The sequence below is a fragment of the Ursus americanus genome, chromosome 20 (genome assembly GCF_024610735.1).
Source record: "Ursus americanus isolate L20-20 chromosome 20, mUrsAme1.1.p, whole genome shotgun sequence".
NCBI lineage: Eukaryota > Metazoa > Chordata > Mammalia > Carnivora > Ursidae > Ursus > Ursus americanus.
Window position 1 is genome coordinate 38,663,016 of NC_142146.1, and position 26,310 is coordinate 38,689,325.

The 26,310-nt window shown below is 40.5% G+C and overlaps 1 protein-coding gene across 1 annotated transcript in view; it reads right to left on the reverse strand.

Moving 5' to 3' along the window:
• Positions 1 to 26,310, reverse strand: part of PCOLCE2 (procollagen C-endopeptidase enhancer 2) — a 63,750-nt gene that overhangs the window by 19,104 nt on the left and 18,336 nt on the right. Inside the window, exons 3-4 of the mRNA XM_087870262.1 lie at positions 7,583 to 7,838; positions 2,717 to 2,841 (exon numbers count right to left, since the gene is read on the reverse strand). Coding sequence (XP_087726388.1) covers positions 2,717 to 2,841; positions 7,583 to 7,838 — 381 coding nt within the window. The remainder of the gene's footprint in view (positions 1 to 2,716; positions 2,842 to 7,582; positions 7,839 to 26,310) is intronic.

Sequence of the window (26,310 nt, forward strand, 5' to 3'; positions counted from 1 at the left end):
ACAAAACTGCAGTATTCTTTATTTTTAATCATTCCAAAAGATCATCCTTAGTTAAGATCTTAACTTTAAGAGACCTGTTCACCTACAGTCACAAACGTATGGGAACACCACGTAACCCTAACCACCTACATTAAGACCATAACTGGATACGTGTTGGAGTGGGAAGCGCGGGTTCATACCAACTTCCTTCTTCTCTGAGATGTCCCCGATAGGTAGTGTGTGTCGAGGTGGGCCGTATGTATTACTTGTTTGTGTAGGTGAGGTGGTGGCTAGAGCTGTTCCTCTTTCAAGGGAAGGAAAATGACATTCCTGTCGCGTGTAAGTAGGGAAATTCTTTAGGACCAGAGATTCAGGAAGTGGGGACTGACTGGGAGTCGTCTTGAAGTATGTTTGAAAAGTGTGCCTACTGAGTTGAGCACAGCCTGCTTGGTGATGTGGTGGATTTCTGAAGAGGTTGCATGAAAAATAAACTGATAAAGTCAGTGTTAGATTTCTTAAGTAGGTTCTTAATTTTTTTGCACTAGTACCAATAGTAGTGTCCTAAGTTATTCAAGTCAATAGGAAGTTTCGGTTTAATAGGCAATCATTCCCCTCACAAGCAGATTGTTCCAGAGCACCTCCTTTGTGTGATTCAAAGGAAATCTCACTGGGTTCATAAATACCCAGGGTACCCAGGTAGCTGGTCCTTAACTTTTGCTGTACCCTCCCTGCTGCTTAGGGAAGATAATGGGCATTAATTCCTGATAGGACAGGCCCTGTTATTAGCTAAGAAGATGCACACACAGTAATTGGATGAAGATGGTCACAGCAACAGCATCACAGAGGGACCAAAGGTAAATTTTGGCTTTGAGCATAATTGCCACATATCTACATATTTACCCACCTTTAAAAAGTCAGCACCAGTTACGGGTGAATAACAGCTTTTTCATATTTAGCACTGCTTTAAATTATATTAAAATTGTTCCTCTTTGGGTCCAATAATTTCTCACCAGTTAGTAATAAAATGCTTTCCAGATTATTAAAAATTGGCTGAACTTTCTCTACTTAGAAATTAGTCACATAACAACTTTTGGAGAGAAGGTTTAAAAATAAGTAAATAAATAGGAGAATAAAGAGAAAAGCTATGATTAAGAAAATGAAGGTACGTCTTTAATAAAAGAAAATGCTCACAGATTTACACAGAAATTACTTAGGACTTAATCTTCCCATTATATTTTTCTTCTTTGATGGTGCTTCCAGTGACTTCAGGCATTAACAATAGTGATTAAAAACTCACTTGGCTGAAGCCAAAAATCACATTAGTAAAATGAAACCCAAATTTAAATTTAAATAATCAAAGAGATGAACAATGGAAAAGACATGCTGAATCGTAATCTGCAAGCATAATTAAGCTGAAATTATTTAGGCTAATATATTTACAAATGTCACAGAAAGAAAAATGACCAGTACAATCTCAAGAATTACATAATGGCTTAAATGCTAAGAAACGTGATTTTTTTAAGTGTTATTTTAAACTACAAAAAAAATGCAACAAATTTATAGACTCCTTCATCATTAAGTAAATGACCATATTTTTATTCTTAAAAATAAAACTGAGTTTGAGGTTACGATCAAAGTGTGTATGTGTGTGTACGTGTGTGTGTGTGTGAGTTCAAATCACTAACTTGCATGGTATATTTGCCTGAATAATTTTCCATTAGAAAATCAAAATATAGCAAATAGTATTTGTGTAAGTGATACCAAAGATCAGTTAAGAAAAATTTTTTTAAGATTTATTTATTTATTTATTTGAGAGAGAGAGAAAGAGTGTGTGCACACATGAGTGGGGAGACGGGGCAGAGGGAAAGAAGCAGACTCCTCGCTGAGCGGGGGAGTCTGACACTTCGATCCCAGGACCCTGAGATCATCACCTGAGCCAAAATCAACAGTGAGTCACTTAACCAACTGAGCCACTCGGGTGCCCTAGAAAAGTTTTTTTGTTTTTTTTTAAAGGTATCGTAATGTTCACCATCTAGTGTTTGAGTAAAATCTGTAGTGTTTGTAACAATAACTTTTTAAAAGTTTTTTTACCAAGTCCACAAAGTAGACTTGGTCTATTCCCATGCTACATAATGTCCTGCAATTCATATCTGAAAGTCGTTCCCAGAAATGGTAAAATTTCATATAACCACAAACTAATAAGCACTGGAAAACCAGCAATGAATCAAGTTATTTGTGGGGAACCTGCACAAATTTTACGTTAAACAACAACCAAAAAAATGCCCACGAAGCAGATTAGCTTTCAGACTGGTTCTTTGAGGGGAAGCTGTGCTGCGCTTGCATCGGCTGTGTCCAGGTCAAGCCGTCACAATGCATTTGCTACGTGAACAAACGGTAACATGAAACGTACATGTGCTTGGGGACCCTTATCCTCCCACACTCGGTCACTGCTGCTTATAACATCTTACACAGGGGTCAACAATCTCACAGGGATTTGCTTACTATTTGTATTGAAATTTGAAAATTGTATTTATACACTAGGAAATTAAATGCATGACTTTTGCAAGTCAAATAGTGCAAAAGCAATTTTAATCTGGGTCTTTACATGAAGAAATACCTGTGTCCAGCAGGGCCTTCCTCACCCTGCATGCTCAGCTCTTGAGAGATGGGCCCCTCGCACCACCGAGGCAATTCATACATGCATGCATGCTTTCTTCATATTTTTCGGGGATCTTACCTGATTCTTTGGGGCTACGATGTGCCACACACAAGTGACTCCTGCAGGGTAATCTCGGTCTGGCCAGTTGGGGGTTTTAAAAGAGCCAGAAGGTCTTTCAAGGCGTCCTCCACAATACTGATCCCCTGAATTTTTTAAGTATGAAAAAGAAAAATCCAAGTTTATTCCTGCTACAGGTTATGGCAATGCAACCGTAAGGAGACTGGGAATTTGAAATATTGGTAATAATACAGTAAATAAAGGCAATGGCAGAAGCTCTTAAATTTTTTCTTAAAATATGGTTACACAGTCTCCTACACACCCCCCACCTCCCGCCACCCACACTGAATGATCTCTGTTACTTGACGTATCACATCAGCACAAGAGAGCGAAGGAGTGGAGTCGGGGCTATAGCTTCTTTCTTTTCTTTCTTTCCTTTTTTTGGTCAAGTAAAGACAAAACATTTGGGCATGAACTCATTCAGAAATCATGCTGGCTCAACCAATTACATAGATTTTAAAGAACCCTCAAGGCAGAGGTATTTATTAATGGGATAAAAATGCATGCCCATGGACAAAATTTGAATTAGTTGGCATAGGAAACTCTCATTACCAGAAAACTCTATATGCTACACATCTTTAATAATTTTTAAGAATAATTTTTGTTTGTAAAAACAGTGTTTATAAATATTAAGCAATACAGAAGAGCATCAAGAAGAAAAAGAAAATTACCCCAAATCCAACCACCTAAAACTAACCATAACTAATATTTGAGAAACATCATTTCAGACAGCTCCATGCATATATACTGATAGGTTGACAGGACTAATTTCAGAATGATATTTTAATACAAAGTTCTAAATTTAATTTTATTCGAATTTAACGAGCAAAAACTGAATTGAAACTAAGGGAACTAATATACTTTAAATATTTATTTGACACAGAAGATAATCATGCTTAAAAGGCATCTCTAAGAAAATGCATTCTAAAAATTGAGGTTGGATAATTTCTAAAACTTTTTATTCATGGAAAACTTCAAGCAGATTCAAAGTAAATAGAAAAATATAATGAGCTTCTATGTAACCATCACCCAATTTCAGTAATTAAGTATTATCATTCTACTGTTCTTTTTCTTCATACCACTATCCAATCCCCACCACCACTTTTATTCTTTATTATTATTATTATTTTAGAGATTTCAGGGAGGTAAATTCATGTACTGTGAAATGCGCAGATATTAGCTGTACAAAGTTGAACAATTAATCTCCTTGTGTAAGCCACACTCCCGTGACCATACAGAATCCACTTCCCACCAAACTCCTGTATCTCTTCCCAGTCTGCCGACTCTCCACACCACTTTTCTGAAAAATTTCACCATAGATTAGTTTTATTCTAGACCCTCATATACACGGAATCATGTACTGTGGACTTTTCTGCGTCTGGCTTCCCCCGCTCGTTAGCACAACGTCTGAGATGCACTCAAGTTGCCGTGTGTATCGGTAATTTGTTCTCCGCTGGGTGATTCCATGGTGTGGAAACACAATTTGCCTACCTCTTCGTCTGTGGACATCTGGGTGTTTCCAGTTTGGGTTATTGTGAATGAAGCTGCTGTGAACGGTTTTGTACAAATCTCTTTGTGGACATGCATTTTCATTTCTCTTGCACAAATACCCAGGAAAGCAATTCCTGGGCCAAGAATAGATGGAGATGTTTAACTTCAGAAGAAACTATGAAAGATTTTCCCCTCGAGGCCGTAGCATGTGACACGTCTCCAGGCGCGAGCACTGCCGTGGTAGCACATCCCTGCCACCATCCGAAGGTGTCAGTTGGTTTAGCCAACCTGGCGCGTTTGTAATGGGATCTCAGTGTGGTTTTGGCTTGCATTACCTTGTTAACGAAAGATGCTGAGCAGTTTTTCATGTACTTATTAATCATTCATGAATCTTCCTTTGCGAAGTGTCTGTTCAAGGGCTTGCCTATGTTCATATTTATTGGGATCTTTATTATTTTTAATAATGTTTGTATGATACGTATTTTTCCATCTTTTTACATTCAACCTAGTTTGTCTTTGTATTTCAAGGGCTTTCTTGTGGACAACATATAGTTAGGCCTTGCTTTTTAAACTGTTCTAATAATCTCTGTTTTCTAACTAGAGTATTTAATCCTTGGCGATGAATGTATTTATTGATATGCTTGGGTTTGGTGCGCCAGGTGCTGCTTTGCTCTATTTGTCTCACCTTCCTCTTTTCCATCTGTTCTTCCCTTCCTGCCTTCTTTGGGTTAGTTGAGAAATTTTAGTATTCTGTTTTAACCTTTTGGCTTTTAGCGATAACTCTTGCATTTTTAATGGTACTTTAGGGATTACAATGTGCATCTTTAATTTATCACAATCTGCTTAGAGTTAATATTGTATTTCTTCACGTATTGTGTATGTGTGTGTGTGCGTGTGCGTGTGTGTACGCAACAGTTAAGTTCCATTTACCTCTCCTTTACCTATACCTTTGCTCTATCATTGTCATGTATATTATATCATACATCCCGCAGTACAGTGTTAAAGGGCTGTGGGGTTTTTTTGTTCTGTTTTGAACAGATATATGTAAAGAAATTAAGAACTGAAAATAACATAGAGTCTTTTATATTTACCATTTCCAGTGGCCCCCAATCCTTCCATCAACTTTTGTGTTACCCTGTGGGTCCATTTCCCTTCAACTTGAGGAACTTTCTTCAATATTTCTTGTGATGCAAGAAATGTCCTTAACTCACTCTCGTTTCTGAAGACTGGCTATAGAATTCTGGGTTGACACTTCAGGAATGCCGTCCTACGGCCTTCTGGCCTCTACTGTTTCTGATGAAAAGAAATCCATCCTTCACACCGTTCTTCCCTTGTATGTGATTTGATTTTCATCTTACTGATTTTAAGATTTTCCCTTTATATTTAGATTCTGTAATTCTGATGTTCCACAGTGTAGCTTTATTTTTATTTATCCTGTTTGGGGTTTGTTGATCTTCTCGGCTCTATAAATTAATGTTCTTCACTAAATCTGGGCAGCCTCCAGCCATAATTTCTTCAGACATTTTTCCTGCACTACTCTCCCTCTCTTCTGGGATACAAATTATACACGTTAGACCACTTGATATTGCCTCACCGGTCTCTCGGGCTCTTTTTCATTCATCTTTTTCCTCCTGGTTCTGCAGATTGGATCATTTCTATTCAGATCCACAGACTCTTCTACCATCTCCAATGTGCTTGTAAGCCCACCAGGTAAATTTTTAAATTTCCAATCTGTATCTTTCAGTTCTAGAATTACGCTTTTATTCTTTTTTTATAGTTTATAGTTTTACAGTTCTGTTTCTTTTCTGAAATTCTCAATCTGTTTACTTATGATACATCTATTCCCTTTAAATCCTTAGACATAGTTATAATAGTTGCTTTAAAGTGCTTGTCTCAGAGAAAGACAATTATCATATGGTTTCTCTCATCTATGGAACATAAGAACTAGGAAGATCGGTAGGAGAAGAAAGGGATAAAGAAAGGGGGGTAATCAGAAGGGGGAATGAAGCATGAGAGACTATGGACTCTGAGAAACAAACTGAGGGCTTCAGAGGGGAGGGGGTGGGGGAATGGGATAGACTGGTGATGGGTAGTAAGGAGGGCACATATTGCATGGTGCACTGGGTGTTATACGCAACTAATGAATCATCGAACTTTACATCAGAAACCAGGGATGTACTGTATGGTGACTAATATAATATAATAGAAAAATATTATTATAAAAAATAAATAAAAATATAGTGCTTGTCTGCTAACTGCCACATCTGCATTATCTCAGGATCAGTTTTTATTGACTGCTTTTTTCCTTGAATACAGATACACTTTTCTGGTCTTATCGCATGACTGGATACTGGATATTATGAATGATACATTATACAGACTCTAGATACTGTTGTGTTCCTATGAAAAAGGATTTGCGTTCTGGCAGGCATTTCACTCAAGCTCAAAGTCTGTCTCTCTGGCCATGGGCAGCCACTGTAACCTCTGTTCACGTTCATCTTCCAGCCGATGCTTCTGTTCCAGGCCAGCAGGACTCTCTGCACAAGGGGAGTCTGGCTGTGAGCCAAAGATCTAGGTGACTTTCATATGTATATTTTATGCCTCAATTCCCCTGTAACTTCCAGCCAGCATTTCCTCCCAAACTTTCTGGCTGCTCTTATCAGCCCCAGATCCTGTCCTCTGACAGCTCAAACCAAAATGCTGCACAACAGCCTGAAGCAAGAGCAGATTAGGAAATGCCCTCAAGCCAAAGGCTCCAAATTTAACCGAGCTGGCCCATTGCAGTTATCTCTTCAGGGTAGAGGTTTCTACCCGTGGGTGCTCCTATGTACCGACATGAAAATCTCCCAATACGTAGTTTTAAGTGAAAAAAAAAAGTTGTGAAACAATATGAATGTACGATCGCACTTAGAGTTTTAAAAAGGCTACTGCAAAAGAATATACATGTGAGTGTACATAGAAAGGTATGGGAACCACCAGTCATGGCTCTTTCTAAGAGGGGACGCTGATGGAGTGAAGAGGTATGTGTCTATATCCGTGTGTGTGTGTGTGTGTGTGTGTGTGTGTGTGTGTGTAAGCTTCACATTTTTACTCCAGGAATCTCTGTATTTGAATTTTGGTAAGAATTACATGAGCTTTAAAAAAAGAGACCCTTTTGAATGGTCTCTTGGTGGTTCGGTGGCTTTATTAGCTCCGTTTGAGAAGAACTGCTCGTAAACTTCAGGTTAGAGGAGAAAACACATAGAAAGCGCCTGGGACAGAGCCTAGCACACAGGAGGCACCCAATAACTGTGAGCCATTATTACTGCCGGGATTGCCATTACGTGGAAACGGTACCTCTTTCGTTTGGTTCAGCAGCAGAGAACATGGCCATGAAGCCATTCCCAGCGGTGTTGGCATCGGAAATCATCTGCACCATCATCTTGTTACCACTGGACACAAGGGCTCCTGGCCGGAACGTGCCACAGAAGCGCCCAATACGCTGGCCGTTGGTGTGACCATTGTACACGTCCACAAAGTCATAGCGGCACAGGTTGTCACTCTCAAGATCTATGAATCGGAAATTAAGAACTACCACTTTTCCCTCGGGAACCTGTAGAGAAAAGCACCAATTGGAAAACCATGTCATGAAAACAGTATCTGAAGTCTTCTCATCTAGCCAATTATTAAAGCGAGCAGATAAAAGTAGAATACCCAAGATGATGCTTTTCTTCCCTCAAATCTGAACTCAGAAAAGGTACGCGTATGTTCAGCAGTAGGAACGATGTTACATCATTGAAATTCTGAACATGTGTTGATCCCAGCAACATCCCCTGGCAAAAACTCTTTCGAAGGAAGGATGCAGAGATCTGTATCAGTTGTGGGTCTACCGTAACCAGAAACAAATGCCATGTCGCACTGAAGGCCAAGAGCCATCTATTGCAGGTGAGTGATTACGGCAGGGAAACTTTCGCCACAACACAACAGCTGTTCTTCATTTTTATGTGACTAATCAAGACTGTCTGGTGCCCTGGGATGTGAACTTTGCTTAGAGTTCCTAGACGGTCATTCTAAAGAACTTTGTAAAGCATATTCTCCAAAGGTGACCCCTCTACTTGAAGAATCTATAGTCTATACTCTCGATTTTTCTTTGTTAAGGATATTAAAAATATATATATGTGTATATTTTTAATAAAATGGAGTAATATAACAAACATTTAGGTACCAGCCATCCAGAATTAATTATTGTTAACATTTTGTCAACACATTTTTAATGTCTCCTTTAATAAAATAAATACAAATTTTCAGATAAAATGAGTTTATCGTCCCCATCCAGGCCCCATTTTCCCCTCCTTCCTCAGAAGTAACCACTGTCATAAATTTAGTGGGTTTCCTTCTGTGCCACTCAAAATATTTTTATATAAATGTGTATGCATTCATGCAAAATACACAGTTGTGTTTTTGTGTCTGTTTTAAAAATTAATGAAAATGGGATAATGCTGTACATATTCTCCAGCCCGGGCATCCTTGAGTTTTCTGGGTGAGAAAGAAGAGAAGGGGGAGAAATAAAAATAAAAACACACAGGGGGCACCTGGGTGGCTCAGTCCGTTAAGCGGCCAATTCTTGATTTCGTCTCAGGTCATGATCTCGGGGTCCTGGGACTGATCCCTGCAATCAGGCTCCACACTAAGTGGGGAGTCTGCCTGAGGATTCTCTCCCTTTCTCTCCCCCTGCCCCTCACTGCTCGTGCTCTCTCTAAAATCAATCAATCAATCTTAAAAAACAAAAACCAAAACTCATAGGCCCCTCACAAGCTATTCCTTCTGCCCAGAATACTTTCCCACTTCTGCCCTTCTCTCACTCACGTTGAGGGTCTGTTTCAAGGTCACCTCTTCTTGGAGGCACTCCCAGACCCCAGCTCCTCCTCCCAAGATAGGCTCTGCCCAGTTAGCAGCCTGCGCCTTGGTCCTTGAGCATGAGATCACTCAACCCACCGACTCCCTCACTGTCTGTTTTTCCTGAAGGACAGAACTCAAGGAGGCAAGGCTCCCTCCTGCCTTGGTCACTGCTGCATCTCAGGCTCTGGACGGTGCATGGCCCCAAACAGAGGGGCATCATGAAGAGGTGTTAAGTGAATGAATCTGCCAGATGCTAAATGGAACACCAGCTTCTTTGCACAAACCCTGGACAAGGCACCTCCTGGGCAGCTCCACCTCTTGTGTCCTAATATCTCCTACCCCCACCGGCACCAGAGTTCCAGAAGGCTGCTTTCCTTTCTAGGTCATTTTTTACAAACAAAAGAAGATGCATATCTTTTGGGAAACCTTATATTTCAAATCTCCTGTAATGCTGATAGTTAATGCAGAAACTCCATTAAGATGCTTTTTTTGGTGGCAAAGGAGAAAAAGCTGCTGTTTTGTGAGAGTCTATTGACCAGGGGATTCATTTATCTGCCTGTAAAAAAAACAATTCTATATTCATGTTTTTTCCTGTCAACAGCTGAGTCCTGTGTGGGCCAAAGCCTCGTGCGGCAACAATGACCTCAGCTCACCCCATAGCCCCTGGGATGTCCTTACTGTCACCGGCAAACGTGCCAAGTCTCTTGATGCCCGTGCCAGGGCTCCTACCAGAGAACCAACAGGGGACCTGCATTTTAAGCTGATGGCTTGCATTTTCAGGATCCTATGTGCAAAATGCAAATATGAGGGCAGCTTCTTTTGTATGGAATCGATTTCTGTAGAAACGGTCACTCTCCTTTGTGTCTGTAGCTTTTCTTCCCCCTAACACACCATTTACTAATTTGAGCAAAAAGATCTGTTTCTGCAGCATGTCTGATTTTTTTTTAAAAGCCATCGTTTTAATCTAAGAGTGTCCTCTTCCACAAACAGACCTTTGGGACAGCATGCTCTAAAACACAAGGCTGTGTTTTATTTACAGCCAGTTCAAGAGGCACAGCAGCTCGGTGTCATCTCACACATCCCCCCAGCTGTAATGCCGAGAAATGTACGCGCAAACTACACACAAATATTTGGCTCCATTTCAAGAGGGGGATAAATCCGAAGCTTACAAAATCTTATTCATGTATATTCTGTGTATATTTAAATACTCTGTATATTTAAATATTTGAAGAGGGAATCTTATAAATGTTTGGAAAATAAAACATACATTTTGATTAATGGAAATAACGTGATGTTTTGAACATTTTGGCGAAGGGGGAGGAGGGAGATTGGTAATTTCACCAAAAAAAACCCTTTACACGCTCATGTCTGGAAGAAGGAAGGAAACCCCCACCTCAAGCCCAGCCTGGTGGCACCAGTGCATTAGGTCACATTCCTCTGCTGTAAACTGTCCAAAACTTTCCCACCGTGCTTGGAATAAAATCCTCACTCACAGTACACACTTAGCGTATATCACGTGCCAGATATTTTTCTAAGCACTTTACACATGACTTCATTTCATCCTTTACAGCCACCGCAGGAAGTTGATATTATTAGCCCAGTTTTACAGGTTACATGTGAGGAAATTGAGGCACAGAGAAGTTAAAGCCCTGCATACAACAATTTGGCTGTTCAAGGATCCCTCCAAACTGGTTTTCCACCTCAGGGTCTTTGCACAGTTTGGTCCCTCTGCTTGGCCCAACCTCCTCCCCAATATTCATGTGTCTGCCTCCACATCATCATTTAGGTCTCTGCTCACGCGTTGCCTTTCCAGAGACGCCTATCCTGAGCCCTTCAGTTGCTTTAGATCATGGAGATCACATAACCATGTTGTTTCTTTATAGATTATTTACCATCTGTCTCTCCGCCAGAATGTAAGATCCAGGGATCAGAGCTTGTCGATAGCTAGTCCAATGCCTGGCTATTACAGGAGTTCAAAAAGTAGTTACTGAATTAATAACTGGGATCCTTATCATCTTAATTTTTTAAAAAAGAGTGCAGACCACAATGCCTATTACTAGCACATACATTTATACAACAATGTAAACTCACTTACGGATACCAGACAAGCAGTGTTAGCGCCATATAGGAAGTTAGAAACAGCTCAGTGGTTATGGTGACTTACCTAAAGCCACTCAGCACATCAGTGGCAAAGCCCAGCTCTGACTCCTCCCCAGCTGTGTTTTCCGTGGCCTGACTATGGCAGAGACTGAGGAGATGCTCAGCAACCTTGTTTTCTCTGCCTGGACACACAGGAAGTCAACGTTTCCCAGCCTCCCCTGCAATTAGGTTGGGGCCATTGACTGGGTCCTGGCCAGTGGCACATAGGTAGAAGTGATGTACCCACCTCTAGGCCTAGCCATAGAATGTCCAGTGCAATCCTTCTGGGGTTCTCTTTTTGCTCTAAGGAGGGAATTCAGAGGAAACAGGAATGTTCTAGGAGACAGCGGAACCACAGAAGAGTAAATGCCCAAAGGATGGCTGTCCAGGACAGCCACCCACTTGCACTGGACTGTGAAGGGAGCAAGAAATAGCCATTTGTTGGGTTAGGCCACTGAGACTTGGGGGGTCGTTTGTTACAGCTCTGCACTTGGTGTTAATAACCCTGATTAACAAATGGATAGTGACGTTCACCTGCTGTCCTTACCCAGCGGCGCCATGACAGGCAACTGTGGAGACATCTTTGTTCTTTTTGCTGCATATAAATTCTATGTGAATCAACGCTGTAATAGAGCCATCAAAAGAGCAGCCAGTCTTGGGCTGTGTGAATAGCAGCGGAGGCAACAGGCAATTTGGAGCACTCGCAAAAGTGCGTAAACTCCGCTTCACTGAGGTCCATCTGTAATTTCAGTGGCCCCTGCAAAAGTGTAACTCGTACCTCCGGCACCGCTATCATGACCCTCTGAGTCGCTTACGTGTAGCCGGTCAGCTGCGGTGACACAGCCGTGAGTGCTTCCTGAGCTGAGAAAAGAAGTGGACCTTTTCGCCAAAGACTTGGCTGTGAAATGAACAAGACGCTGGGCTTCAGATTATGCGTCTTTTGCAAATGGTGCCTAAGGGAGAAGAAGAAAATGCCAGAGGGGAGATCGAGTCTGTGGTGGCTGAGAGTTGCTGAACTCAAGTCTGCCAAGAGAAAACATGGATGGGAAACCCTGGAACACCAAAGCAAGGGGACTGCTGAGGCGGGATGGGGGACAAGCGATTGCACAAAGAGCTGTGGTTTAGGTTTTGCTTGGGGGAGGAGCTGAAGTTTGAATGTAGAGTCCTGTAGTCCCCCCTTATCCGTGGGGCATATGTTCCAAGACCCCCAGTGGATGCCTGAAACCTCGGATGGTACAGAGCCTTTCCTACACTATGTTTTTTCCTATACATACATACCTATGATAAAGTTTAATTTATAAAGTGGGCACAGTAAGACATTAACAACAAAAATTCATAATAACATAAGACAATTGTAATAAACTACAATAAGAGTTATGTGAATGTGGTCTTTCTCAAAATAGCTTATTGTATGTATACATCCTTTGTCTTCTTACGATGATGTGAGATGAGAATGGCTACATGATGAGAGGGAGGTGGGGGACGACGCAGGCCCCGCGGCTCAGCCGTAGGCTACTACCAACTGCTTCTGGACCTTGGCTGACTGTGGGTAACTGAAACTGCGAGAAGCAAAGCTGCAGATAAAGGGGCACTACTGTGTTTTTTTCACAGAGGTGCATCTTCTGGTTTTCCTGTGGCTGATATCCCTAGGACCCTACTCTGGATGTAAGTGGTGACAAATCTGAGAAGTTAACTCAGTCATCATCAACCTCCTTGAAAACTGAAGACTCACTACTTAATTTGCATTAAGCACGAGCTCTCTAGCTGTTTGTTCCCAAAAGGGCTTACTGCAAAATAAAAGAACACTGCCAAACAATAAAATTTTTAAAGGCACTGCCACACAATAAAATAAATATTAATCAAACAAAGAGCTGTAAATTTATACCAGGCAATAGGTAACCAAACCACTGTAGCAGAGCAGTCGGACAATTCCACAGCAGGACAGCTCAGCCTCCATTTCCCAGCATCTGTTTCTTGTACAACAAACCTATACTTTCCATGTTGTCCACTGAACCAGCCCACTGGTAGCCTGGTGGCTTCAGGCGTCTCCCTGACCAGCATGCAAACCACAGCACTGGAACCACATGGCTGACGGGAACAGCAGCATCAAATACTTGTTCCCTCTCCCCTCAAGACAGGAACCCAATGCCTGATGCCCAAGCTGGGCCAATGCCCAGCTATTTCATGTGATTAGTGTGTGTCTTAAATGCTGTCCACAACACAAAGGTGTTGTGTCAGGCAAAGATGTGAGTTCTCACAGTTGTCCTTCACACTTAACCATGTGTTGAAGAGAGAATTCTGGACACCCATTTGTTCCTGATACACCTCTAGACAAGACCACAGCAGAAGATGTAAGTTCAAAGTGAGCTCTACTAAGCCCATCCTAGATTTTATTTTTTAAAATTTAAATTCAATTAATTAACATATAATGTATTATAAGTTTCAGAGGTAGAGGTTAAGTGATTCGTCAGTCTTACATAATACCTAGTGCCCTCCTTAATGTCCATCACTCAGTTACCCCATCTCCCCACCCCCGTCCCTCCAGCAACCCTCAGTTTGTTTCCTATAATTAAGAGTCTCTTATGGTTTGTCTCCCTCTCTGATTTCGTCTTGTTTTATTTTTTCCTCCCTTTCCCTATGATCCTCTATTTTGTTTCTTAAATTCCCCGTATCAGTGAGATCATGTAATTGTCTCTGACTGACTTATTTCACTTAGCATAATACCCTCTAGTTCCATCCATGTCATTGCAAATGGCAAGATTTCATTTTTTTGATGGCTGAGTATTATTCCATTGTAGATATATACCACATCTTCTTTATTCATTCATTTGTCGATGGACATCTGGCCTCTTCCTATAGTTTGGCTATTGTGGACAGTGCTGCTATAAACATTGGGGTGTAGGTGCCCCTCTGGATCACTGCATTTGTATCTTTGGGGTAAATACCTTGTAGTGCAATTGCTAGGTTGAAAGGTAGCTCTATTTCCAACTTTCTAAGGAACCTCCATACTCTTTCCCAGAGTGGCTGCACCAGCTTGCATTCCCACCAACAATGTAAGAGGGTTCCCCCTTCTCAAATCCTTGTCAACATCTGTCTTTCCTGACTTGTCAATTTTAGCCATTCTGCCTGGTGTGAGCTGGTATCTTCCTGTGGTTTTGATTTCTATTTCCCAGATGCCGAGCGATGTTGAACATTTTTTCATGTGTCTGTTGGCCATTTGGATGTCTTCCTTGGAGAATATCTGTTCATGTCTTCTGCCCATTTCTTGATTGGATTATTTGTTCCTTGGGTGTTGAGTTTGATAAGTTCTTTATAGATTTTGGATACTAGCCCTTTATCTGATAAGACATTTGCAAGTATCTTCTCCCATTCTGTTGGTTGTCTTTTGGTTTTGTTGACTGTTTCCTTTGCCATGCAAAAGCTTTTTATCTTGATGAAGTCCCAATAGTTCATTTTTGCCTTCGTTTCCCTTGCCTTTGGAGACATATCTAGCAAGAAGTTGATGCCTGTGTTCTCTTCTAGGATTTTGATGGATTCATGTCTCACATTTAAGTCTTTCATCCATTTTGAGTCTATTTTTGTGTATGGTGTAAGGAAATGGTCCAGTTTCATTCTTCTGCATATGGCTGTCCAATTTTCCTGACACCATTTGTTGAAAACACTGCCTATTTTTCCATTGGATATTCTTTCCTGCTTTGTTGAAGATTGGTTGAGAGACCATTTCTGGGTTCTCCATCCTGTTCCATTGATCCATGTGTCTGCTTTTGTGCCAGTACCATACTGTCTTAATGATTACAGCTTTGTAATAGAGTTTGAAGTCCAGAATTGTGATGCCACCAGCTTTGGTTTTCTTTTTCAACATTCCTTTGGCTATTTGGGGTCTTTTCTGGTTACATACAAATTTTAGGATTATTTGTTCCATCTCTGTGAAAAAAGTTGATGGTATCTTGACAGGAATTGCTTTGAATGTGTAGATTGCTCTGGGTAGCATAGATACTTTAACAATATTTGTTCTTCCAATCCATGAGCGTGGAACGTTTTTATATTTTTTGTGTGTCTTCCTCAATTTCTTTCATGAGTGTTCTAAAGTTTTCTAAGTACAGATCCTTTGTCTCTTTGGTTAGGTTTATTCCTAAGTATCTTATGGTTTTGGATGCAGTTGGAAATGAGATCGACTCCTTAATTTCTCTTTCTTCCGTCTCATCGTTAGTGTATAGAAATGCAACTGATTTCTGTGCATTGATTTTATATCTTATCATGTTGCTGAGTTCCTGTATGAGTTCTAGCAATTTTGGGGTGGTTTTTTGGGGTTTGTCATCTGGAAAGAGTGAGAGACTGACTTCTTCTTTGTTGATTTGGGTGCCTTTTCTTTTTGTTGTCTGATTGCTGGGCTAGGACTTCTAGTACTATGTTGAACAACAGTGGGGAGAGTGGATATCCCTGCCTTGTTCCTGACTTTAGGGGAAAAAGCTCTGTTTTTCCCCACCGAGGATGATATTCACCATGGGTTCTTCGTAAATGACGTTTATGATATTGATGTATATTCCCTCAATCCCTACATTGTGAAGAGTTTTGATCAAGAAAAGATGCTGTACTTTGTCAAATGCTTTTTCTGTATCTGTTGAGAGGTTCTTGTCCTTTCTTTTAATGTAGTTTATCACATTGATTGATTTGTAGATGTTGAACCACCCTTGTAGCCCAGGAAAAAATCCCGCTTGGTCGTGGAGAATAATCCTTTTAATGTACTGTTGAGCCTATTGGCTAGTATCTTGGTGAGAATTTTTGCGTCCATGTTCATCAGGGATATTGGTCTGTAATTCTCCTTTTTGGTAGGATCTTTGTCCGGTTTTGGGATCAAGGTAATGCTGACCTCATAGGATGAGTTTGGAAGTTTTCCTTCCATTTCAATTTTTTGAAACAGGTTCAGAAGAATAGGTATTCTTTTTTTTTTTTTTTAAAGATTTTATTTATTTATTTGAGAGAGAGAGAGAGAAAACACATGAGTGGGAAAAGGGACAGAGGGAAAAGCAGACTTCCCACTGAGCGGGGAGCCCAATGTGGGGCTCGATCCTCGGGCCCTGATATCCTGACCTGAGCTGAAGGCAGACACTTAACCGACAATCTTTTGGTATGGGTTTCAGGGGAGTTCTCTGTGCCTCCTGGACTTAAATGCCTGCTTCCTTCCCCAGATTATGGAAGTTCTCCACCATAATTTGCTCCAATATTCCTCTGCTTCTCTGTCTGTCTCTCCTCCTCTCTTTCCTCTTCTTCTGGGATCCCAGCTATTCTACTATTGTTTTGCTTTAGGGTATCACTTATCTCTCAAATTCTTCCCTTGTGATCCAGTAGTTGTTTATCTCTCTTTTTCTCAGCTTTTTTATTCTCCATCATTTGATCTTCTATATCACTAATTCTCTCTTCTGCCTCATTTATCCTAGCAGTGAGAGCCTCCATTTTTCATTGCATCTCATTAATAGCCTTTTTTATTTCGACTTGATTAGATTTTAGTTTATTTCTCTAGAAAAGGATTCTCTAGTGTCTTCTATGCTTTTTTCAAGCCCAGCTTGTATCTTTATAATTGTTATTCTGAACTCTAGTTCCAACATCTTACTTATATCCATACTGATTAGGTCCCTGGCAGTTAGTACTGCCTCCTGTTTTCTTTCTTGAAGTGAGTTTTTCTGTCTTGTCATTCTGTCCAGGGAAGAATAGATGAATAAGAGAACAAAATACTAAAATGGCAACAACGACCCCAGAGAAATATACACTAAACAAATCAGAAGAGACCCCAAACTGAAAAAAAAAATTAAAATTAAAAAAAAAAAGAGAGAGAGAGAGAGAATATAATCAGAGAGGTGAATAGAACAGAGCAATACACTGGATCTTGTGCGTATTTTGGTCTGTTTCTTAGAAAACTAGATCCCAAAATTGTAAAGAAAGAAAAACTTATATATATACAAAAATAAAATTAAATACATTGAAAGGATAGAATGTTAACTGTGAAGATGAAAAATAAAAAAGAGTTTAATCAAAAAAAGAAGATGAAGGAAAAAAAAGCCCATGTGACCCAAAACCTGGCAGTGAGTGTCTCCCTGGGGCAAGGTGGGGCTCCACTAAGACATGTGAGACATGGCACCAGAAGTCTATAAAGACACCCACCCCAAGCAGCCAGCTTTGCTCTCTCTCAATCTGTGCATAATACAGGATTATAATTTCTTAAAAATAAGGATATCCATTTCTTGTTTTCTCAGTTGTGTTTCATGATAGAAGACTGCAGATAGGTCACAGAAACTAAATCTAGCCAATTTCTTCACACTTTCAAAAAATGGAACTAAGGACTTACATCATTTTAGAATGTTTTTTCGATTTTCCAGAAGTTGTCAACATGAGTTGATCCAGAACAAGATAAACATGATTGGTGGAGATTCTTGAAGAAAAAGCATCCAGACCCTAAGCCACTGGTATGTGTTGTCTGACAGCTAGGCTTAAGGATAACAGACATAAAAGTCAGGGGAGCCCTTTGCTAGCTAGAAGCCTTTTTGTCATACAGCACCCATGTTTTCTTCTTAATGACACACGAGTATCATTTTTTTGAAAAGCTTTTATAGGCAGGAACTGATTTCTATGCAATGCCCAAAGGAAAACTCTGAAATGACATTTTTAAGAAAATACTTTCGTAATCTGTTATTTCATCTGAGAAATCTGTAATGGATCAGGAACACAAATTATAGTACTTTACGAGGAATGAAACAGAAAGCCCTTTCCTTCTGGGATGAGAAGAATCACAGTAAGGTAATCAACATATTTAAAACAAAATAGATGCAAATGTGAGCAGCCAATGTTCTCCTGACCGAGTAAGCGACAAGCGTTCTACATAGTAGCATCAGGTTGCTACAAGCTGGAACTAAAATTGTTTTTAAACCCAATTTTTTTTAATCAAAAAAATTCATGTCTATAGTTTATAATCTAAAATAGCACTGCAAGATTTTGACGAATAATGAGTCCTCGCCCCTCCTCCCATCCCTGATTCCCACTTCTCAGAGGCAAACAATTTTAATTCTTTCAACTATTTCGTCTGGCATCTACCTCTTGCTTAATAACATGCTTGTGCTGCTATTTCTTGATTTATCCTTTTTAAACGTTATCTCTTTGCTTCCTCTTATTGCCCAATTCCTCCATCAAAATTCTGGTTAAATCAATAGTCAGGATTTCTATTACTGTGACTACATAAATAGTCACTCACTTCTGAACTGAGTTGTTACATTTCTTGTACACTTTTTTTCCTTTTCCTAAGGCTAAGAGTTGCCTTGTTCTTTAAGTTTCCTTAGTTTTCTATGTTCCTATCACAAAAACCCCTCTAAAAAATGGCTAGGCATTGGTACCTTGTCAGTTCCATTTTCTTCCTGGAAACATCCATCCTAGAGCCCTCTCTCTGTCCAGTCTTGACTAGCTGCTCTCAAGGCCTGCTACACAGCTAAGAGGCTGGGACCCGGCATCATTCAACTTAGGAAATCCCCATAGGGCGCCTATATCTTTTTTTCTGGCTTACCTTATTCCCTCATTTTGCTGGAGCTCATCCTCTTACAGTTTTCTTACAAAGGGTGAATAGGGAGAAAAAGTTTAAGATCTCACATTTCTAAAAACACCTTTAGTCTGCACTCACATTTGTCCACCAGTTCGGTAGGGTATAGATTGTAGTTTTAAAGTAATTTTCATCAGAATTTTTAGGGCATCATTCCACTGCCTTCTAGCTTCCAATAAGCTGATGTTGTCCTTTCCCCTTTCTCTGTGATTTTCCCCTCCTCTAGAAGCTTGTAGGATTTCCTCATCTAAAGTGAACAAAAATGTGCCTTGGTGTTTGTCTTTTTCCATTTGTTGTGCTGAGTATTATCTTTTTGATTATTTCCTCCCCTCCATATTCTCTGTTCTCTTTCCCTAGAACTCTCATTAGTCAGATCGGGGCTTCCTGAATAGAGCCTCGAATTTTCTTAAGATTTATTTATATATTTATTTGACGGAGATGTCGAGAGAGAGGAAGAGCACATGTGTGTGCATGCAGGCAAGCAGGGAGAGGGGCAGAGGGGGAGGGACAGAAACAAGCAGACTCCAGAGCCCCATGTGGGGCTGATCTCTAGACCCTGAGATCATGACCTGAGCTGAAGTCAAAAGTCAGACACTTACCCAAACCACCCACCAGCTCCCCCTCTAATTTTCTTATCTTTCCTCTCCAATAGTTAATCTCTTCTTTTCTTCCGCTTTCTGAGGTGTCTTCTTCAAGTTTATCTTCCAGTACTTTTATCAATTTTTTTTCATTTCCACTATCGAGTTATTAATTTCTAGTTATGTTTTTCTTATCTTGTTTCTTTCCTTTTTTTTCTTCAAATTTTAATTTAATTCTAGTTAGTTAACATACAGTACAATATTGGTTTCAGGAGTAGAATTCAGTGATTCATCACTTATATGCAACACCCAGTGTTCTTCCTAACAAGTGCCCTCCTTCAAACCCATCCCCCATCTAGCCCATCCCCCACCCACCTCCCTCCAGCACCCTCAGTTTTTTCTCCATAGTTAAGAGTCTCTCATGATGTGTTTCCCTCTCTCTCTTTTTCCCCTCCCAAACGTTCATCTGTTTTGTTTCTTAAATTCCACATGAATGAAATCATGATATTTGTCTTTCTCTGACTGACATATTTCACTTAGAATAATACACTCTAGTTCCAGCCACCTGGTTGCAAATGGCAAGATTCCATTCTTTTTTATGGCCAAGTAATATTCCATTGTGTATATATACACCACATCTTCTTTATCCATTCATCAGTCAATGGACATTTGGGCTCTCTCTGTAGTTTGGCTATTGCTGATAATGTGTTTTGCTTTCTTTCTTTTTTGGCATTCTGTTTTACTTTACATACACTGTACCTCTTCTGATCTCTCTAAGGATAATAATAATCATTTTGAAATTTTCTTCTGCTCTCTGTATTGTCTCTGTTTCCTTGGAGTGTTGGGTTTTTTTTTTTTTTTTTTCCTGTTTAGGGCTCCACCTCTTCATGTAAGACGCTTTCCTCAAATGTCCAGTAACCCTTGACTATCCATATTCAGAGCTGAGGTGAGGCTGACTGGAAGCTCTGTGGCAGGGCTTGCTACCGTAATGTGACTGGGGACAGAGTGGCTTTTTCACTGGGTCTCTCAATTGTCATTATTTGGAGGTCTTATCTCTAGTTGTTTGTTTTCTCTAAAATCCTTTAATACGTGGCCCGAGGGTTAAAACCTTGCTGCAGTTTTCTTGGGAGGAGCAGGAAGAAAGGAGAGTGGTAGGGCCTCACCGTTCAGGATGCAGACTTAATTTCCTGACCTGTTTCAGTGCCACACCTCGGCCTGGCCCCATCTGCTGGCTTTGCAGTTCCCAAGTCCGGAGCCCCTCTGGTTCCCAGAGAACAAGGAAGGGAGACAGCCCCCTTGCTGCTTGGACTGGAGGAAGGAACCTGGAAGGCTAATTGCTCTTAAAAGGTTTTTAATCATAACTCCAACCCCACCTGCTCCGCTGCTTTCCAGGCAATCTGGTGCCTCCAATTCCTGAGCCTTGCAGGGATTCTGGGGCACAAATAAGCTTGCTTCTCATTGGTACCGCCCGTGCCCTCCGGCGGACACACTGCTTTTCATTCTCTCTCCTTTACTAATTCGGTTACCACTGACCATCTGCTTTCTTATCTTCTGAAATTTTGTTGGTATCTCTCATCTACTGTTAATTTCATTCCAGTTCCCTTTGTCTTTGCGGGTTTAAACTTTTTCATTTCCTTACTGTAATTTTTGTGGGATTTTGAGAAAGGGCAGAAATAAACACATGCGTTTAACCCACCATTCTTAACCAGAAGTCACTAGGGGTGATTTTTATTAAGAAGTAATAAGAATGATAAAACATGGGGCGCCTAGATGGCTCAGTCGGTTGAGGGTCTGCCTCCAGAGCAGGTCATGATCCCAGGGTCCTGGGATCAAGTTCCGCATTGGGCTCCCTGCTCAGCAGGGATCCTGCTTCTCCCTCTCACTCTGCTGCTCCCCCTGCCTGTGCTTTCTCTCTCTCTCTCTTTTCTGCTGTCAAATAAATAAATAAAATCTTAAAAAAAAAAGAGAGAATGACCTAACACTATATTCTTAGGTTATTTACAAGAGTATATAAGGTATAACATTATGAAATTATATATGAGTATATTTAAAAAATAAAAGCCAGATTCTATTAAGCACCTGTAAATACCAACAATTATGCCAGATGCCAGACGCCAGAGGATTAAAAAGAACTGGAAGACAGGTATATTACCATTTTTAATGACTTTATGCTATTCTAATGTATACCTGTACCATAATTTATAGGAATAATCACATCTTTTTCTACATTTAATATGTTTCTAACTTTTCATTAATATAAATAATGCTGCTATGAACACAATTATATAAACCATCTTCTGTTTAAGGGACTATTTCTATAGAATAAATTCCTAGAAATGGCTTTGCTACATCAAGGAATATAGGCATTTTATATTAAAACAGCATACTCCCGAGAAAAGCTGAATTAATTCACATTGCCATTTTTCACACCCTCAACTACACAGATACTGCCAATAGTGATTAATCAGGTAGGCCAAGAAAATGAGGTCTCATCGTGGTTTTAATTTCACAGTGGGCATTTGCAAGGGGAAGCCAGGTTCCCCTAAGTGGTGGAGATGGGACAAGTGGTGGCTGGTAAGAGAAGCTCCATGGACACTGACCTCAAGGTTTCGTGCCCCGCAGGCACCACCCACACCGAAAAGGCAGTGAGGAGAGGGAAATTTCACGTTGTTTTGTTTTAGAGAAGAGTACCGTGGGAGGACAGAGGGTATAATAAGTTTGGGTTTGAAGAGGTCAAGTTTAAGATATTAAGGCATGTATTTCAGTATCAAAAGGCAGTTAGAGGGGCGCGTGGGTGGCACAGCGGTTAAGCGTCTGCCTTCGGCTCAGGGCGTGATCCCGGCGTTACGGGATCGAGCCCCACATCAGGCTCCTCCGCTATGAGCCTGCTTCTTCCTCTCCCACTCCCCCTGCTTGTGTTCCCTCTCTCGCTGGCTGTCTCTATCTCTGTCGATTAAATAAATAAAATCTTAAAAAAAAAAAAAAGGCAGTTAGAATGATGGTTTGAGGAAGAAGATTTTAAAAGGTGTAGTTCTGTCAGCAAAGAGGACATGGAAAAACTTTTACAAGAGAAAACAGCCTGAGGCCACAGAAAACTTACCATGGCCAGATGTCTCACAAATGTGGAGCCACAAGGAGAGGGTGAGAGGGAACAAGGGTGTGTGAAGGGCTCAGAGATGCCAGAGGCCACAACCCAAACGGCACGGCTGCGGAGGGTGGTTAGGAGCGTAAACAAAGGAGGCATCTTCATTATTTCCACCTCTCCAGTCCCAAACCTACCAGCGCCCTAGCTACCTTTGTTTACAAATTCTCCTCCACTCAGGCCACCCCGAGAAAAGCATTTCAAAAAAAAAAAAAAAATTGTGAATGAAATGAAAAACAAAAGAAAAGTGGATAAACTAACATGCTATTTAAGAAACACCTCTGGATTCCCAGAGGAGAGTTTAGTCAGCAAGAGAAAAGACAGTGAGTCATTTTGCTCGGATGGCGTGACATTTAAATTAAATGTTCTGTGACAACAACACATTTAGGACAAATCGTAAAAAAGAAGACACTAGTGGACAGGAAAGAGTAAACTGGAGAGGCTCCGAATGAACTCACTAGTCCAGAATGCATGTAACTGGCACCGATGGCTTGAAAAGTCTTGGCGAGGTAGAGGTACTCCTGTTCAAACATGCCCGGCACTTCCTCCGTGGTCCTTGGAGGTCCTGTCCTCATTTCTTCAACTGCAAATCTTGGGGTTGCTCATAAAATAAGAAAACCCATGTTTCACCAAGCCCCCTTTCCTCAAAGCCTCAGCTGCCTGAAGTGAGGGCTGATGTTGAAGCTGGGGGGGGGGGCATTATCTTGTGGTTTTTCAATTCAAGGAGATGATTCTTAAAACTGAGAGTCCTATACTGCCAGACACAGCCGTTCTGCTCTTCTCAGGTGGGTCTTGGTGTTTCCTTAATATTCCAGACCCCATTCAGAACAGAATTTTTCAATTCTAAAACACTTAAATAAATAAATAAATAAATAAACCAAAAAAAAAAAAAACACCTTTCAGGGCACCTGGGTGGCTGAGTGAGTTAAGCATCTGACTCTTAATTTCAGCTCAGGTCATGATCTCAGGGTCATGGGATCGAGCCCCATGTAGGGCTCTGTGCTCAGCATGGAGTCTGCTTGAGATTCCTTCTCTCCCTCTGCCCCTCCCCCTACTCTTGCTCTAAATAGATAGATAGATAGATAGATAGATAGATAGATAAAATCTGAAAAAAAAAAACCTTCATCATGGTAACATTTACAGACCACACAACACACTAATTTTAAGCATACATTTCAATGATTTTTAGTAAATTTTTAGAGTTGGGCAAGCATTATCACAATCCAACTTTCAAACACTTCCATCACCACAAAAAGATCCCTCATGTCTGTTTACAGTCAGTCCTCATTCCTACCCCCAGCCTCAGACAACCACTAATCTACTTTCTGTCTGTATAGATTTCTTTTTCTGGACCTTTGAGAGTATGCACACGAGTGGGGAGAGGGGCAGAGGGAGAAGCACACTCCCCACTGAGCAGGGAGCACCAATGCAGGACTCCATCCCAGGATCTGAGATCATGACCTGAGCTGAAGGCAGACTCTTAACCGACTGAGACACCCAGGTGCCCCTCGGGATGTTTCTATAAATGGAATCATATCACCTGTGGTCTTTTGCATCTGGCTTCTTTCATTTAGCATAGGGTCTTCCAAGTTCATCCATACTGTCGTGCTAATTAGTGCTTCATTCCTTTGTATGGTTAATTAATATTTCATTGTATGGATATACCACTATTATTTATGCATTTATCAGTTGATGGCTACTTGAGAAGTATCTACTTTTTGGCTATATATTTTTTTAAGATTTTATTTATTTATTTGAAGAGAGAGAGACAGCCAGCGAGAGAGGGAACACAAGCAGGGGGAGTGGGAGAGGAAGAAGCAGGCTCCCAGCAGAGCAGGGAGCCCGATGCGGGGCTCAGTCCCAGGACCCTGGGATCACACCCTGAGCTGAAGGCAGACGCTTAAAGACTGAGCCACCCAGGCGTCCCTACTTTTTGGCTATTATTAATGATGCGTTTATGAACACTTTTGTGCAAACTTCTTTGTGGATGCATGTTTTCATTTTTCTTGCACCTAAGAGTGTAATTGCTGGGTCATATGGTAAATGTTTAACTTTAAAAGAGTCTGTTTGCCTAGGTGGCTACACTAGTTTACACCCCTCCCATTAGTGTACAAGAGCTGCAATTTCTCCACATCCTCAACAACCCTTGTTATCATCTGTTGTTGTTGTTTCATGGTCATCCTAGTGGAGGTGAAGTGGCATCTCATTGTGCTTTGAGTGCATTTCCCTAATGACGGAACATCTCTTTGCGTGCTTATTGGCCACTCACATATCTCCTCTGGTGAAATGTCTCTTCAAATCTTTTGCCTGTTTTTTAAATTGTCAATCCTAAAACACTTTTAAAATACAAAGAAAAGCATCAAAACTTAACTCGAAATAAAGATAAGCATCTAAGTCACACTGCAAAATCTGGTTTCATATATCCATTTTAAGCCAAAAGGGAGAGGTGAGGCCCCCCTAACAAGCTTGTTTGATGAAGTTACTCTACACAAAATAACAGTGAGCTGACAACGGCACGTCTTAAAGAACCCATTGGTTAGAAACATGGGCTTCTCACTTTAATTTCTATACAGCCACAGTTGTACAAAATATAAAAAGAAACAACACCCACTAAGGATGGGAGGCCTCTCACTGCTTTGCAGAGGACATTATGAAAGAGGCACAATTCAAACATACAGGGAAGTTTTAGAAATAACTACAAATACAAATATTATGTAATCAGCATGTTAACTCATGATATAGAGCTGAACATGGGGGTTGGGGGTGTCAACTCCCTGTGCAATTGAAAACCCACATATAACTTTTGACTCCCTTAAACTTCACTACTAATGGCCCTACTATTGAATGGAAGCCTTACCAAAAACATAAACAGTTGATTAACACATATTTTGCATGTTATATGTATAATTCACCGTTCTCTTACATAAAGCTAGAGAAAAGCAAGTGCTAAGAAAATCGTAAGAGAAAATGTATTTCCAGTACTGTACTGTATTTACCCAAAAAAAATCCACTTATAAATGGACCCATGCAATTCAAACCTGCATTGTTCAAGGGTCAACAGTAATATTAGCAAAATCAAACTAAAGTATGGACAGCTTAGAATAATCTGTGTGACTAGGGAAGGAAGAATGAAAATGTGGATATGTTAAGATTGCTTAATCTAAGCCTCATCTTTCTCTTTTCAAAAGTGTGGTTCACTTAATTTGTTGTTTGTTATCACCATAATATGATGTTCAAAAGATTTCTGTGAGCAATGGCAAAACAGTCAAGAAAGGCAAATAGATCAATGGTGTGGAACAGAGAGTCCTGAAATAGAGCCACACTTACACGGTCAATCGATTTTTGGCAAAGGTGGCAAAGCCCTTCAATGGCTAAAAGGACAGTCTTATCAACAAAGGATGTTGCAAAAACTGGAAAGTCACACAGAAAACTATGAATCTTAACTCCCACCTCACACCATACACAAATTCATTTGAGGTGGATCACGGACATAAATGTAAATGCTAAACCTATGAAACTTCTAGAAGAAAATAGAGAAGAATACTTTACAATGCTGGACAGCAAGAAAGCACTAATTGCAAGAGTAAAAACTGATCAATTGGACTTCAAAAATATTTTAATGTTTGCTCATCGAAGAAGGATACCGTTAACAAAATGAGTAGATAAACCACAAATGGGAAGAAAATATTTGCAATACATATATCTGACAAGGAACTTACATTTGGAATAAAGAATTCCTACAGTT